We start from the raw sequence: 18201 nt of genomic DNA, 5'->3' as shown, positions 1-18201 counted from the left end.
GTTAAAGATAAAGAGAGAATCTTAAAAGCAGCAAAAGAAAAGCAGTTAGTTTACTATAGGGGAGTTCCCTTAAGACTGTCAGCTGATTTCTCAAAAGAAACTTTGCAGGCTAGAAGGGATTAGCAAGAAATATTCAAAGTTATGAAAAGTAGGGACCTATAGCCAAGATTGCTCTACCCAGCAAAAATATCATTTAGAATTGAAGGGCAGATAAAGAGCTTCCCAGATGAGAAAACACTAAAGGAGTTTGTCATCACTAAACCATTATTATATGAAATGTTAAAGGGGCTTATTTAAGAAAAAGAAGATCAAAACTATGAACAGTAAAATGGCAATAAATATGTATCTATTAACAAATGAATCTAAAAACAAACTATGCAAACAAGAACAACAGAGACAGAACCATGGATATGGAGGGAACTTTGATGGTTGCCAAATGGGAGGGGATGTGGGATAATGAGGGAAGAGGTGAGGGGATTAAGATGTACAAATAGGTAGGTACAGAATAACTGTGGGGATGTAAAGTAAAGTATACGAAATGGAGTAGCCAAAGAATTTGTGCGCATGACCCATAGACATGAACAATGGTGTGAGGATTGCCTGAGGGAGGGGGGTGTGCTGGATGGGAGGACAAAGGGGTAAAAATCAGGACAACTGTAATAGCATAATCAATAAAATATAATTTTTTAAAAATAAAGATTTTATTTATTTTCAGAGAGAAGATAAGGGAGGGAAAAAAGAGAGGAAAACAGAAACATCTATCAGCTGCCCCTTGTGTGCCCTGATCTAGGGACCCGGCCCACAACCCTGACTCGGACTCAAACTGGCAACCTTTTGGTTTGTAGGCTGGCACTCAATCCACTGAGCCACACCAGCCATTGTAACAGTAGGGCCCATTTCTGAGTCTTCATTTTTTACCTTATACTTAGAACAGAGCCTGGTACATAGTAGTCATTTTAAGTACTCAACAGATATCTGTTAAACTGATCTTGAATGACAAGTAGTAGGACTTCAATTGTGTAAAACTGGGACAAAACAGAGCCGATGTTTGCAAAGAAAAGAAACATAAAGCCTGAACAAAAAGAGGAAAATGTGGGCAGAGAATAGCCTCATTTGGATGGATCAAAGTTCTCACAGAAAGGCTCTATTTGAAAGTTTAATGATTTTATGTGAGACACACCAGTGTCAGCTGTGTGGTAAAGGCTGGAGTTCATTATCAAGGAGATGTATCCCGAGAAGGTGGTAAGGGCCACTAACAATCTTCATTTCAGACATCTGGCTGAATAGTGGCTGAATGAAAATGCGCAAAAGGAGAGAAATTTTAGGAAAGATCAAAATACAAGTAAGAAAGATTCAGGATGCCAGAAGTCCAAAACCAAAGTGTTAGAAGGTTTCATTCTTTCTTGGGAACTTAGAGGGAGAATGTGTTCTACTTGTCTCTCCTAACTTCTAGTGGCTGCTGGCAATCCTTGACTCATTGCAGCATAACTCCAATCTCTAGCTCTGTTGGCACATGTCATTCTCCCTGTGTGTCCCTGTTATGTCTCTGTGTCTCTTATCTTATAACCACACCAGTCATATTAGATTTAAAGGCCACCTTACTCCAGTATGAACTCAATATTAACTAATTACATCTATAAAAAACCTATTTCCAAATACAGTCACATTCTGAGGTTCTGAGTTGGCATTTTGGGGTGACAGTATTTGACCCAGTATAAGTATTTTCCTAACTCATCTTTATTTTTTAATATTTATTTATTTATTTTTAGAGGGAAGGGAATGAAGGGAGAAAGAGAGAGAGAAAAACATCAGCGTGAGAGAGAACCATGGATCAGTTGCCTGTCATACACCACCCCTGCATTGGGGCCCAAACCCAAAACCAGGCATGTGTCCTGACCAGGAATCAAACTGGCTATGTTGTGCTTTATGGGATGATGCCCAACCCGCTAAGCCACATTGGTGAGGACTCTTACCCTTATTTTTATAATAGCTTCAACAGGCTATTATTATAAGAACTAGAATTTTAACCTTACACAGGAGGATAGGAAAATGATTGGATGCTCAGGTCATAGGATTTAAATTCCATCTGTTCCTCTTCCCAGTTGTGTTACCTCTTCAGTTGATAGTTTTCTCATTGAATAAACAGGGAGTGATGTTTCCATGTGTTTTGAGGAGGATTAAGTGATATAATATGCGTAATGCATTTAGCATGGTACCTGGCCCAGAGAAACAGTTCTTTACTCCACAGAGGCCGACCTCTGCTGTAAGGAGGTGGAAATGAGTGTTTCTGTTCACATAAACAAAGATAATTTATCATTTCCATATAGTTGCAGCTGATGGTCCTCTTTACAGAGCTACTTGCATTGTTTTGATTTACCACTTTGCTACCAAGATTCCTCCATGCCTGGTTGTTTGATACTAACATGAGTGATGGACCACCACCCTTGTTGACTCACATTCCATAGAAATGCTGGATCGTTCATCACTGTCCTTCAATGTTTAGAATTTCAGTTTGCCCATCAACTTTATAACACTTCACTATTATATTCCCAAAAGCAACTGTTTAAACACAATCACCATCATCTTCCTTAAGTTGTTTTTTTGAAATTATTTTAAAATATATATATAAATAAAGTCTTAACTTTCATAAATACATTATTTCACTAAACCTTTAGAACTCTTGGAAATGGAAAACCAAGTATTTTATCTCATTTCTTTAATGAGTAAGTTGATATTCAAGTAGTAACATGAGAAATACAGCACTTTGCTATACCCTGGTCAGTGGAAATGTCATACATGTATCTTCCATGTACTTGCTTATATGGATTGGCCTTATTCTATTGTTGAACATCTGATAATAAAATGTGAACATTTTAATCTACATATGCAGTCTTGGTGGTCACTATTTTATCCATAGAGAAAACTTGCTACTATACCTTTGAATAGACTTAAAACTTGATGTTAATTTGTCAAATCTACATTGGTCTTCTGTTGGTTTGCTTGATTTATCCCTCAACCTGGTTGGCTTGCTGTTTTCCATTGTGCCAGACAGAGAAGCTAGCAGAAGAAGTAACAATTTGAAGCACTTTTTGCCATTTGTGAAACACTTTTATGGATCCAAACTCTTATATTCAACTGATTGCATGGAGCGATGCACAAATACAACATGGAAATGTAATACCCTTAACACTGAGCTTCCATTTGCCAAACAGGCCAATATTCTTTGGATTTTAAGAATTTCTGAATGCTATTGCCTGTTGTAAGGTGCATGCATAACTAGTGTCCATTTAAGATGGAGCCAAACCTCTAAGAAAATTTTAGGGGTCGATATGAGCCAAACCAACAACGGTTGCCCAGAAGCAGAATTTCAACGGACTGAGAAAATGCTCCAGAAAATGTCAGCTTTACACCTTAGAATCAAAGGGGAAGATGTAAGTGGGTTACATGAAATTTACTGGTGATAGATTAGGGAGGAAGGAGAAAGCAAAGCAGGGAAATCTCTGGGATTGGATAAAAAGTAAAACAAATAGGCACATAGTTCTTTTATGTGAGCAGTTATAGGACAGCTAACCATTCACACGATAATAACAACAACTAACAACAACAAAGGAATTTGTGGTCTCTGCTCTGGTGGTTGGTTGTTCTTTGAGGGGTCCAGAAAAAAGGAAATTACTTTGATATTCCAAAGTTATGTTACTGTAGAAACAAAAAGGCAAACACACATACACACACAACAGACAGGCTCCGTTAAGTCAAAACTGACCTTTGTTAGGGAGAAACACTGGCCTAGGATATAACTGCTTTTAGTTACAGTTTTAATTTCAAGTCTCTGAGTTTGTGAAGCCACAATGCAGGCCTCCCTTAAGCTTGTCAGGTTTAGTACATGGCCCCTTTTTCATTCACACGAAGCAGGCAGGGAAATTCACAAACTGACTTGTAAGATCAAAACAAATCATGCATTAATTTCAAACCTCAGGAAGCCCAAGGCTGTGTACCAACTACTTGAATCTAGAGAAACCAAATGCAACAAAATTGCTGGTAGTTCATAAAAGCTGCATGTGTTTTAGATCTGGTATGTGGTTCTACATGCATTTCAAGTGTATCTACATGATTCTTTTGGTTTACTTTATACTAAGTACAGTAATTTCCGTTTATAACAGAGAAGGAAGCACTTACAACAACAACAACAAAAAGAGAGATCTTAGTGTATGTGTGCCAAAGACAAGGCTGGATGGGTTTTGAATTCATTGGGAGACCTCTAATTTCTGTGACTGTGATACTGTTAGTCTGGTATTCCACCACATATAAAATAGGTTTTTAACAGAACACAGACTTCATGAATTTGTGGTTTGTCTAAGCTTCCTTTTTAAAAATCCCAAACATAGTGCAGATAAATATGATCTCCGTTGCTTTTTAAATTGTACTTTACAAAATAAAAATAAAAACACTTTTCAGAACACTGTAAACCCCAGGAATGTTTATTGATATGGATGAAGCAATTTAGAGATTTAAGATAAACAGGGAGGACATTGCAGTAGATTGGGTAATGAGAAAGCATTTTAGCACAGGTTTTGCCACAAAGCATTTGGGAGTCTTAAGTCAGAGCTTCAGAATTCCTTCTGAAAAGGACAAAAGAGAGACTTCCTGTCATTTCCACTGGTTTCTGCATGTGGGACCAATATGGGCAATCCAAAGTTTAAACAGATGCAAATGGTGAGGGGAGGAGGCAAAGCCATGCCTCGTTTTACATATTTCTCCAAATCCAGATTGAATTAGGCCAGTCTCTCCTAAAAGCTTCCAGAGCAGACTTCTACTGAAGTTACTGCACACTTGAATGGTTTATTTCACCAATATTTGCTTATGGAAATGAAGGGGAGTGACAGAGGGGAAGGAGGAGGGGAGCGGAGGCGGGGTTTGGGGCTGAGGGAGGCTCTGACCGCAGCACAACACACCAGTAACCTTGTCTGATGTGATCATTAACCCTCTGGAAACGGCAGCTGGCAGTGCTCTGAGGTTTGTCATTAGAATGTGAGAAGAGCCTCACAGACACTGCACAGGCTGTTCAAAGAAGTTTGATTCCCTTTGGGAGCTACTGTTCCTTTACAGTGTGGCAGAAAAATGAGATTTCAACAATTCTTTTTTGTATTTTTAGTTTTTATGATGAGTCTTCTTCTTATCAATGGACAAAGACCAGGTAAGACTGACATTATTTGTCGCAAGTCACTTGTTTTTGCGCCTGTTTGTCTCAGTGTTTCTCTGAGCACAGTTGTGCTTCTGTCGAAAATCACTTCGGTGTGCGTGGAGGCGCCGGGGGTGTGCGGGACTGCAGAGGTACGCTATTTAACCTGTTAGGTCTATTATTTCGCTGGTTTTTAAATAAATGGATATTAAAACGATGGTAAATACTTTACTACTATTTTTCTAATTTTTTAAAATATTGATTCTTCAGCTATTGTAGATATGTTAAAGGAATGAAAATGATTAGTCCATTCATTACGGAGGTAAACAAAACAAAGATTTTTCGGTATAAATGCAAAATTCAAAGCAATTTATTAAAAGAGCACGTAGCCAGCTAAAATGAGGCAATGTTGACTTAACTAACAACATATAAAATTCATAATGTATCAAACTGTAGATGAATTCTTAGACTTGGTCAATAGCATTATTTCCAGTTACACATAATTAGATGTGTCACTTAAAAAGAAAAGTACAATTTTAGTATTGTGTTTATAAAGCCAAAATTGCCAAAAGTATGTATGGTTAAGATAAATATTCATTTACTTGGCATATTCTTTAAAGCTGGTATCAGTTGTATTGTCCTTATCCAACAGGAATTTAGTAAACAGTTATTCTAAAGTGCTTTTACTTCAAGACCAAATATCTAAGATTTCTAAGCACTTGCAAGTGAAAACAAAACAGAAAATTTTCTGACTCAGGAAAATGCATACCCAAATTTAAATGGAAGGGTGATTATATTTATATTCGAATGTGTTATATTGTTCACTTAATAATATAATTCTCCATTTAGAACAGAAAATGGTACATCAGTGGTTAAAAATTTAGTCTGCCCTTTAGTTAATCGGAAGTTTGATCACTGAGGTTATTATTTCGAATAGAGTCCCTTGGTGTGTCCTTTTACATAAATAAGAAAAAAGTCCCCAACTAGCGACTTGGAAAGCGTTCCTTTTCACTGTTTACATCCATTGCTCCTCAAACCATTTCCCCTTTTGTGAAATATGGAACATCTTGGACAATGTTCTTGTAAAATATTTCTGATTAATTCACGACATAAAATAAAAGCTCCAGGAGCATTTAGGACGAAGAAATGTAGAAAGAGGGGGATATTACTATTAGATCCTTCTATTAAGGTGAACTGTTGGGAATAAACCTTGTATTTCTACATCACGTTAATTTTTTATGTAAAAAATCCTAAATCTTCCCTGGCATCCCCCAGACTGAAAAAACAGTTCGTTTTCTGATAAAAATGCTCCTAATATTTCTCTCTTTTCCCCTCAGCTAATTTGGCCACGAGAAGGAAACTACATAGACTCAGCTGCCACCAGAGGAGATGCATTCCTCTCCATTCACGAGTGCCCTTCCCCTGAGGTATTTCTGATGGAAAATCGCTTTCCTACATGTAGGCAGAGGTCCATATCCGATAGACTTACCAAAGAATGTCTGTTCCAATTTTGCAACATGCAACAATGGCTTTATGGTAATGTCAGTTTAAGACATGCGTGCTAACAGATGAAACAGTGAAATGACATGATGATTAAAATAGTTTAATGGGGTAGATGAAAAAAATGTAGGAAAATCTTGATAATTGTTGAATCTGAGTAATAGTTATATGGGGATTAATACTATTTTGTGTGTTTGACAATTATAATTAAAAATCAGGCACCAGGAGAATATAATTAAGAAAGTACCTTTAAATATGTGTTTCGAAAAACACTGAATCGCTCCCTATTGGAAGCGTTTGGATATGTATGCCCAACTACACTGTATGAATGATGTGATAGCCTTAATATAGTTTCTTTTTCCTGGTACTATTTCTTCTAATATATAAAATCAACTTAATTTTAATGGCATAGCATTTTTACAGCCTCACCCATGGAATTCTTGATGGTTGCATCTTTAAGAACAAATTCTGAGTGGAATTTTGCTCCTCCTCCACTTTTTTGTTGGAAAAAAAATTAAAAGACCAATGATTTTACATCACCATGAAGCAGTAATACTGTCTAAATCAATTAGCTTCAAACACTGCCCAAGTTGAAGTTACTTTGCATGAAATAAGTAATTAACTTGGCATTCCATTTAATTACTTTAAGCTGTTAAGTCATAAAATGTATCTTCCTTTAAAAAAAAGCCATAGAAATATTCCTGGGCTGGTAAATATACACAGACAATTGCTGAATTGGCTTATTCAGCTGGCCTATGAACTGTAGCTTTTATGGCACTATTCATTCAGAGGAAAGAATGGTTGCTATACCTATTTAATATGTGCTTTCAAACCCAGTGAAAGCCCTGCATAGGACATTAAAAGAGGGAAGAGCAATTCGATAATAAGCTTTCAGTACCAAGCACTTTTCACGAGGACTGAGACAAAAATGCCAAAGTCTCTATGTCAATACCTGTAACAAATTACTCTTTGCTATCAACATATGAAAAATAAATTTGGTGAAAGAATCCAGAAAGATGCAATAAGAAGTTCTTGAGAAGAGAATTAGTAGAGGCTCAACTATGCTTTAAAAGGATTTTATATGTCTTTAAAAAGTCCTTTGCTGTGTGTTGATCATGCATTTTAGTCTCACATAGAAATAAATAATGGTAAAATCTGTGCTGAGGAGGAGGAAGAAGTTCAGGATTTTCCCAGCACTCCTCCACAAATAACAAAGAGGAGAGGAGGCATTTCACAATAGCAAGGGAATTCCTGCATACACAGAGCGAGATACCTTACATAACTAAATAAAAGCCCTCAGTGAGCCTCAGGCTTTACTGGCTTTCTCCACAAACCACCTGCCATAAAAGCTAGTGTTGCATGCAAACAAGATAAAGTTAGGAAATTTGAATCTGCAAAGTTAAGGAAAAGTTTTGACCTATAAACCAAATTTGCAAACCAAAGGAAAATTTAAGTGAAGGCTATATAGACCATTTAATAAAAAGAATCCTGCACAAAATTAGGCGGAACCTGTTAAAGAACTGCTCAGCTTACAGCATTCATTTTGTCAGTCTTTGGACTAGCTCTACATCCTAGCCACGCTTCTTTGAAGAGTGTATAAAAACCTTATTTTGGAATCTGGAGATGGCAAAAGAACCAAGGCAAGATAACACATTAGATAATGTTCTAAGATCTCGCTGAACCAGTGCTAGAATAGCAAGTGCTTCCTTCAAATTTGATAGCATAATTCTCACTGGCCTGAAATTTGCACATATTTTATATGCCTGGCCACAAAACTTCCTGTCAGCTTGATAACTGCATGCCGGCCCCATAGACCTAGGTAGTGGAACTCTGAGGCAGAACCTCCCCTTCATTTATTCCCCTCTGTTTTCCTGCATGCTTTAGATAAAATGACTTCTGCTTACTTGATTCAGTTAGAGTCAAGTAAAACTGTAAAAGGATAGGAAGGGTAAAAAGTTAACTTTGGAATTTTTCCAGATTAACCCTTTAGAGTGGCTTAGACTTTTAACTCACTTCACAGCAATGTTCTATCACCTTGAACATCAATGTTTTCAGCTTCTAGAGTCCTCTTCAGTGATCCTCAGTAAAACTCCCTAACAGTTAAGTAGAAATTGACTTAATCCTATAGAAAACTTAGGCTGCATGCAATTCCTGTTCTTGATCTCTTTTTTCTCACTGAAGTATTTTGGCATTACATTCAGTGCTAAGTGAGCTGGAGTAGAGGGAAGCAGGAGAAGGGCTGTCGGGGGATTCTAAGCTCGCAGGTCCATGTGAGGGCTCCAGAGTGGAAAATGGGGTAGGGGCCTTTAGACTGTAACGATTTCTCTCTTCCAACAGTGAATCTTACTACATCAATGCTTTTACATATAAATGTGTGCTCCCGATAACTATATATCCTACTAGTACATCCCCTAGCTTTTTCATTATAATTGTAATATATTTTCATGGTGTGTAACTTCTTTTTAACAGTATGGAGGTATGTAAAGTCAGAAGTAAATCTTCCTACCTTCATGCCCATTTTCACTTACCAGAAGTAATGGCTATGAAAAAAAGAGTTCTGGTAAAGTTGCCTTTTATAAATGAGACCAGCTAATATTCTCTTGCCACCCTTTTTAAAAAAATTGTATTGGTTAGGTAAATGATACAGTTTTCAGATATACAATTCTATATGCCACCCTTGCCATTCAAAACCTAAGTTCTATTTTTTGTCTTATTCTTACCCTTCAAAGTAAGAATGACCAAATCTCTGCCCTACCTCCCAACTCTTTCCACAAATGTCCTGTTGCCTTAGCCCTTCACACTCCATTCTGCCTTTCTGGCTAAACCAAAAGCCAAGTTTGCCTTTGTCACAGAATCGCCACGTTTTAGTGCAGCACTTCATCTCCAACTTCAGCAGCGCTCTCCAGAAAGTACTCTTCCGTTTACTCTTTGGTGCTTCTGAGTCCCATTCACCTATATATTTCAAATATTCAGTGACCTCTAGTTTCCTTAAACTTCTTTTTTTTTTTTTAGATTTTATTTCTATATCTTTAGCTAAATAAGGGATGGAGGGAAAAAGGGAGGGAAGCATCGACATGAGAGAGAAATATCCATTGGTTGTGTCTCCTTTGTGCCCCTACCAAGACGAAACTGCAACCCAGACATGTACCCTGACCAGGAATGGAACCAGTGGCCCCTTAGTTTGTCAGATGGCGCCCAGCCAACTAAGCCACACGAGTCAGGGCTCCTTAAACTTCTCCACCTCCTTTTCTAATTCACAGCAAGAGCTAATTCCTCTTTCCACAGAAAATGGAGATAACCAAGCTGCACAATCAGACCCTGCCCAAACTTACAAACATCTACATCTGCAACACTTCTAGTCTCGCTTGCTAGTCTTTCACTAACAGATTCCTCTCTTGGGTAAGGTTAATCTTTCTACACTTCAGGAACTTTGATCCGGCAATTACTCCCTTTTCTCCCTAGAATGTTCCTCAGTCAAAACTGTTCTATTCTACTCTATATTTAAAGGAAAAAAAGTGCACTATTGACCTTATTGTGCTCTCTAGTGAACAACCCATGTTCTATATACAGCCAATTTTCTTGAAAAGATGGCTCTTTCCTGTCTTCTCGGCTATTGTTAACACACTGCTCCCCTATACATACTGGGAAGGGTCCCTAGTGACTTCTCAAATCCAGTGAACACGTTTTGGCCCTCATCTCGGTTATCTTGCTATAGGTCAAATCACTGAATGAATTGTCCTTGGTTTCAGTGACGCCATCCTCCCTTGTGACTGTTCATCTCTATATTGGAGACAAATTACTGTCCTTTTCAGGACCTGTAATGGTGTCCAAATGCCTTCTCAGCATCACCTTAGCTGTCATCTGGTCTTTCCAAACTAAATCCAATCGTATCACAACACGATCAAAACCCTTAACTGTCCCTGTAGCCTTCAGGATAGTGAGAATTCCCATAGTTTAATAAACAGCACCTTACAAATTGTACCTCTTCGGCATTATCTATCACCCCTTCCCCCCTTTCCCCTTATGGAGGGAATAAGAATTAAGACTTTGGACTTCTGGATTTAAGCTCTGGCTACATAGCTTACTCACTGGTGATCATTGGTAAGTCACTTACCCTGTCTAAGCCTCCCTCCACTTCCAGACCTGTAAGATGCAGCTGGTAATGATACTTAAGCTTATAATAACCATTCCCAGCACATAATAAATGCTAAATACAACAGAGAGTAGCTAGCACTATTATTACCATTATTTTAAAGTCAGTTAATTCTTCACCTCTTGCTACACATCTGCTGCAATGACCTTTCTGTATTTTTTTGCTTACTCTCAAGTCATTCTCTAGGAAATGTTCCCTGATTTTGATGTCCCTACCACTTGTATTATTAGATGCCCACTTTTTTCAGCACCAATTGTATACTTCTGTCAAAGTACTTGACTCACTGCATTGTAAAAATGTGTGAACTGACTGTACTCTTCCCCTCCACCCCCTGCAGGCTATACATTTCCTGAAGGCAGAAGGCTGAATGGGGTATTCTGACTCTGTTAAATTAACATTTGTTAAGTGGAGCACCCAGAGTGCATAATGGTGAGCCTTAATCCAACAGCTGACTACAGATAAATTGCAATAGAGAAGTTTATTATTCATGGCATGCCTGTAGGGGCCACATGGGGAGGTCAAGGCAGAATGGAGACAGAGAGAGAATAGTGACAGAGAAGGAGAGAAAGATAATGGGACCTGTATTAGAGTTTGTGGGTGGAGCGCTTTTGCATTACTGGCCTTAGGGCTGGATTGGTAAATTGAAACCAAAATAGGTGGGTTTGGGTAGGCTCCACAGGGATTTTTTTTATCTAAGAGGAAGATAAAGGCCTTGGAAGGCCCCGGAGACTGCTGATCGCAAGGGCTGCTGGAGAAGTCATATCAGGAACTTACATTTGCTTGCGACTCTGTGACTGCTGTCCAGAGCATGTGTTTGCATAAGGGGGCTAGTATCAGTTTAAGGTCTTTGCAGGCCACTTGGCCAAATGAAATGAATGCTGAGGCGGGAATACCATGGAGTGGCTTACCTAAATTCTCAACAATGGGTTGCTGCATTTACCTTTGTGTCTTCAGCCAAAAAAGAGAGCCCAAAATACAGCAGGCATTCCACAAACGTTGCTAAAAGAAGTGAAATGAAACTTTTATTATCTTAGCCTTTAAGACTTGCCATCCACAGATCCCATCACACATTTTCATCTTTATTTTCTAACATGAACTGCCAAACTAAACTTCAGTTTCCTATAGCTGTGCTGGAAGTGTTTGGTCTTCCAGGAACTGATTGCTTCCCTCATCAAGTTCAAGCCCATTCCCTCCCCTAGGGTTCCCCTCAAATTCCGTTTTCTGTATGAGGCCCACCCTGACCCAATTGTCATAAAATAACCTTCCACTCTCTTAACAATCACAGCATTTTTATCAGTAGAGGTTTTTAAATTTTATTTTTAGCAGCAGATTTTTAAAAGCTATTTATCATATTCATCTTTATTTCATCAGATTTTATCCATATTTGCATGTGAGTGCCTTGAAAACAAGATAGGGCCCCTAAAGTTTCATGTATATACCTTTATAATGTGTGAATGCCCTGAAAGCACCTTTAAGTATAAAGGATTCCTTCATGGACTATAATATCTGCAAGATGTCCTGCTTAAAATTAAATATAAAAAACTACTGTTTTCTCAGTCATAGCCCAGTGTCCAAGGACCATGCTCAGAAAATCCCTAATGTCTCTAACTTACTGAAGAAGTGGAACTTTTCTATAAAGGTCATGATGCCTTAATGATAATTATATATTATATATTGAATACATAAATATACAAAATATAGTTATATGATTTAAATGTATATTCCCCCATATGTACTGATGTATACAATGAACTAAATGTGTATATGATGAACTAAAGCCCAACTTCAGAGTTTCTTCACTTTGGAAACTGATCTTCATTTACAAAGTCTGAATAATTCTTTCTGCAAATATTTACTTAAATATTTACTTAAATAGTAGCTCTCTATCATGTTCAGAAGTCTAAAATTTTTTTAGCATAAATCTTTTGTCTTCAGTTTATTCTCAATTATATATTCAATTAGTGACCTAGGGATATGAAGTTAACTTTAACACATTTGAAAAATATATTATTCTTAGATAATAGCAGGAAAATATTTATAGTTTTGTGGGTGACTTGAAAAACAAAATCATTGCTAATTAACAATGTCAACATATTTAATACTTTAATGTATTTTTTAATAGTAGTACATATTACTGAATGCCACAATTCTTCCAACACTATCAATATCAATATATATAGATGAATTGTAAACTTCTTGATCATAATAAAATTAGAAGTAATTATCACCAGAAACATTTATATTTGTGTCAGTGTATCTACAATTCCTCAGAACATTGCTAATTTATAATTAAAATCCTTGATAGAATATTTAAAAATATAAATAAAATAATAATACAAACCACATATCAGCTGCTTTGTAAAACTTTTATTAGAGAAGAAAAATAGGTAGAATACACAAGCTTTCCCACGATATTCTTCTAGGTCTCAGCCATGCACACCCATAGTCGCACTGAGAGCTTGGTCAGCCATTGCCACTACAGTCGGGCCTTGCAGAATATTGACCACCTTTTTCTGTATCCACTGAATCTATTGATTTTTGAGAGAGACAAAGAGGGAGGGGTGGGGAGAAACACAGATTTGCTGTTCCACTTATTTATGCTTTCATTGATTGCTTCTTGTATGTATGTACCCTAACCAGAGACTGAACCCACAAGCTTGGCATATGGGGATGACATTCAAACCAAATGAGCTATCCAGCCAGGGCTGGAGCCACTTTTAAATTCTTATCTATAATTTCAGTTCTTCACAGTGCCCAGCAAACCTACTACGTTCCTATAGGCAACTTGCTCCATGTATTCCATAGTAACTCTTTCTAACTTTTTGACTCGCCTCAAATTTTAGACCTTTCTTTTCATTTCCAGCAGATGAACTTGTATCTTATATCAAAGAGAGAAAAAAATCATCAGGTGGTTTGTACCTCAACTTCCCAGTACCAAACTAGAATCTCATCTAAGCCACCTCTTATCCTGCCCACTCCTATCCTCTTCTTGTCTCTTGGTGCCATGGAAGCCATGACCATTCCTCCAGGAACCCATTCCCCACTTCAGGTGAAAGGAGGAGCAAGGATTAGGAAAGCTGGCCATTACTGATCAGATCCTGATCATTTGAAACCAATTGCTGCAGAGGTTACAATTTGGTTTCCTGAGCCAGTTAGAGTTTGTGGGTCAGGGTTTTATTTTCATCTATGGTCTGGCCATTGTCCATTTGTATATTCTGTCCCCCAGATCCAAACTTATTTCCTCTCTAGTTCACAGCACCCAAACTTAACTACTGTCTACATTGCACTAACCTCCTCACATCCACTTTTGCTTCTCTTTTATCCATTCTTTATATTGTAGCTTCATCCTACTTAAGGCCCTTTAGTGGTTTCTCATTACACTTAGGATTAAAATAAAATTCTTAATGTTATTATAAAATTGCACAGTCAAGCACTTCTCTCCAGCCCTATCTGACTCACTGTGGCTATAAGAGTTTATCAAAGGCATCCTGTTCCTTTGCAGGACTTTCACACATTATTTTCTCAGCCCAGAATCTAGGCTGTTCTTTCTTATCTTTACCTAGTTTATTCCTACTCAATCAAGACTCTGAGCACTTGTCACTTCATTTGGTGGGTGTGTGTACACCACATACAACTTCTCTCATTACACTGGCCCCAGTAATTTCGGGGGTGGGGAGAACTTTGTACTTTTTTAGGTTTTACATTACACTTATATTGAAACTGTTAGAACTTTCAACTCTATACTTATATTTACACCTAGGTTTTTCTCTAAGAGCTTTATCACTTATATTTATGATCCATATTGAGTTAAATTTTGTACATGGTGTGAAATAGAGGTCCAACTTCTTTTGCACGTACTCAGTTTAAATATGTAGCATCATTTGTTGAAAATGTTATTCTCTCCCCTATTGAATCATGTTGGCACTATTGTTGAAAATCAATCGACATAAATGTGAGGGGTTGTTTCTGGACTCTCAGTTCTATTGTATTGATCCATATGTCAATCCTTGTGCCAATACTCTTAATGTCTTGATAACTGCAGCGTTATAGCAAGTTTCCAACTAAGACTGTAAATCCTCAAACTTTGTAGTTCTTTGAGATTATTTTGATTATTCTGGTTCCCTTGAATTTCCATGTAAATTTTAAGGTCATCTTGACAGTGTCTGCAAAGATCCAGCTGTGATTTGGATAGGTATTGTGTTGACTCTGTAGATCAATATGGGAAATATCACTATGTGGACAATTACGTTTTTCAATCTGTGAACAAGGGCTGTATTTCCATTTATCCATATCTACTTTAATTTCTTTCAACAACATTTTATAATTTTTAGAATAAAAGTTTTATATTTCTTTTGTTTAATTTATTCCTAAGTATTTTGTTCTTTTGCTGGTACTATAAATGAAAATATTTTAAATTGATTTTTTAGAGAGATGGAGAGGAAGAAAAAGGAGAAACACTGATTTGTTGTTCCACTTACTTATTCATCCATTGATTGCTTCCTGTATGTGTCCTGACTGGGGATCAAACCCACAGCCTTGGCTTATCAGGATGATGCTCTAACCAACTGAGCTGCCTGGCCAGGGCCTATAGATAAAATTTTCAGTTCTGAATTATTAACTACTAATGTATAGGTATGTAGTTAACTTTTGGTTATTGATCTTATATCCTGTAACCATAATGAAATCATTGATTGATTAGTAGGCTCCACAGGATTTGCTATATATAAGCATAGATTATGTGCAAATAGGGGTTTACTACTTTCTTCCTTTCTACTCTGGATATATTTTTTCTTTTCCTTGCCTAATTGCCTTAACTAGAACCTATAGTACAATGTTCAGTAGAAGTGAGAACAGACATCCTTGTTTCACTCCTTATCTTAGATGGAAAGCATTCTGTCTTTCACCATTGTGCTAGCTATAGGTCTTTGTAGAGACATCTTTATCAAGTTGAAGGAGCTCCCTTCTATCCCTAGTGTGTGAGTGTTTTTATCATGAAAAAAGAGTGTTGGGTTTTGTTAACTGTTTTTTCTGTATCTACTGAGATTATCATGTGTTTTTTGTCCTTTATTCAATTGAAATTCTGAAATTTTTATAACTCATTATCTATTTTAAAAATTAAGCATTGGTAAATTGGCCTGATGAATGGTATGTTCTTTCTCCTTTGCCTTTCAAATATAGATCGTCTCTTGCTAACTTCACCCCATCTGCCCGATGAAGAAGAGGAGCCAAGGAAAGATGCCCACCCACTCACAAACTACTGTGCTTGCTTAGAAGTTCCTGTTTGAAAAGAAATCACTTGAAAGCACCTGGGATGTCTTCTTAGTTTCACAGGATTCTCTTCTCTTCTTTCAAAAGGGAAAATAACAAATTCAAAAGCAATGACAGTGTGAAGCACAGTTATTTACCTGCACAACAAATATCTCATCTTTTCTGTACATTATAATTCTTATGTGGATTGAAAAGAAAAATACTTAGTAAGGTCTTAAGACTATAATAGTGAAAAGTACAAAAATTAAATGTTTTCCTTTCATATTCCTAAAATTCTTTAAAATATTAAAATAAATTTATGTATGTTTGAGTAGTTATTTTAAAAAATGCTATATCTGGAATCAATTTTAATGACTATTTGGCTTTGCAGAATTGAGAGAAAATAATTGGTTCATCAATTATTTGTATAGAAAGACTAAGAAAGAGGTTATTAATTGCTACCAATTTTATATTATAGGCTTTAATGTTTATAAAAGTATTTTTATTTTGAATAATATTCATTTAAAGTTGTAAAAAAAGTTTGAAATACTAATTGTAGCTCATTTTATTTTAAAACAAATGTTCATCTCTGAATCTTTTTCTCATCATGTAATTACAAGAAACCAACGTTTGAGTTTCTTTGAAGTTGTTTCACGTCCTTGATTCAGTGCAGTTTCTTAGAAAGGCCCGCATAAAGGTGACGTTTAAAATACAGTTATGCCGTCACTGTCTATCTTGGGAGAATGCCTGTGCCTTCTCCTTTCTTTCCTGAGCACTCTCAGGAGCACCTTTCCCTTCCCCCTCTTGTCCTTCCCGCCACTTGCCACCCCCCACCCCCACCCCATTCATTACTTTTGCCTTTTTCTCTCTGAAGCTCCAAGGATCCTTTTGCCTCTAACTTGTTTCCTGAGCCTACACAGCCCAGCTGGCTCACTTCTACTACCTCTGTAACTTTCTAAATAAACTTTATGTTTTGGGGAGAGTGTGTGTGTTGTGTTATGTCAATGAAACCTTAAGCTGGTCAAGAGCTCTATCTAATATATGAGTGTTCATCATTCTGCTAGGCTCTGTCTAGGTGCTATTGAACCTGCAGTGGTAAGACTTGTTTAAAAAGTCAGGAGGAATTTAAGGATTACCCAAGAAGAAAACTATCCTGTCTAAATCTAAATTGTATTGATAATTAGGTGCTCCCAAGTTGTTAAATATGCTCTTAATTTGTATTTATTGAAAAACTTTAGCTTAGTGTCATAAAGCTTACATTATTGTACTGTAAGTTAATTTCAGATATAAAATTTACCAATTCATACCATGACTGAAAATTTTACATTGTGAAAGAGTAGGAGAAGCCATAAACCATTAACCCTTATTTTGCAAAATAAAAGTTTGGGATTGATATATAAAGAATTTGATAGATATAAAGATATATTCTGACATCATGGAGTTTGTCTCCTATTCATAGCTCATTAGTGGTGTCTTGTAAATAAAAGTGCGCTTTACGTAAAGCACTGCAATTAAATTTACATTCAAACAAGATGTTTTATAAAATGTGTTACTTCATTATTTCCATTGGATATTAGGGAGTTCTAAATGATTTTCTGCATAAATTATAATTCTTTTACACAAGTGCATTTCAATAGAAACATCAGCTATTATCACTTATGTTTAAAGCACATACCTGTTATGTTTATATATCTTGTACAAAAGAAAAGAGAAACAATATATAGTTCAGATACATCTCAATGAATACAAGTCTACTTTTTCAAGTACAGATTCTCACATTTGCAGAATGTTAAAATCCAGCCATACCATTGTAAAGTAATTGAACGGTTATACATTTCTGCCCATACCACTTGAATAATTGTTCAATAAAACACTCAGGGATTTGAGTATCTAGCTGTCCCCAGTTTTTATAAGAAATACTCAGAGTACTGAGTGTAGTATAACAGAAATTTCCCTAACACTTGTCTCTATTGCATGGTTTGTTCCTTTTAATTGAAGCAGTTCAGCCTGAATCTCCTTGCTCTCTCTCCTTGTATGCCCTGCTACAGCAGATCTTTTACTTCATTCTAGATTATCAGTGTAAAGGAAAAGTTTCTCAAAATCTATAAAAACTCAACAACCA

The 18201-nt window shown here is 36.7% G+C and overlaps 1 protein-coding gene across 1 annotated transcript; it reads left to right on the top strand.

The window, feature by feature from the left end:
• Positions 1–4963: 4963 nt before the first annotated feature.
• On the top strand, positions 4964–17052 carry APELA (apelin receptor early endogenous ligand). The gene is made up of 3 exons (XM_037140515.2): positions 4964–5194; positions 6517–6606; positions 16011–17052. Exons 1-2 carry the CDS (start codon positions 5119–5121, stop codon positions 6603–6605), a joined length of 165 nt encoding a protein of 54 aa, XP_036996410.1. The 5' UTR covers positions 4964–5118; the 3' UTR covers position 6606; positions 16011–17052.
• The last annotated feature ends 1149 nt before the right edge of the window (positions 17053–18201 follow it).

This window comes from Artibeus jamaicensis, unplaced genomic scaffold (assembly GCF_021234435.1).
Source record: "Artibeus jamaicensis isolate MK-2021 breed Jamaican fruit bat unplaced genomic scaffold, CSHL_Jam_final scaffold_537, whole genome shotgun sequence".
NCBI lineage: Eukaryota > Metazoa > Chordata > Mammalia > Chiroptera > Phyllostomidae > Artibeus > Artibeus jamaicensis.
Note: the sequence above shows the minus strand (reverse complement) of the source record. Positions and strands in the feature narration are given on the sequence as shown.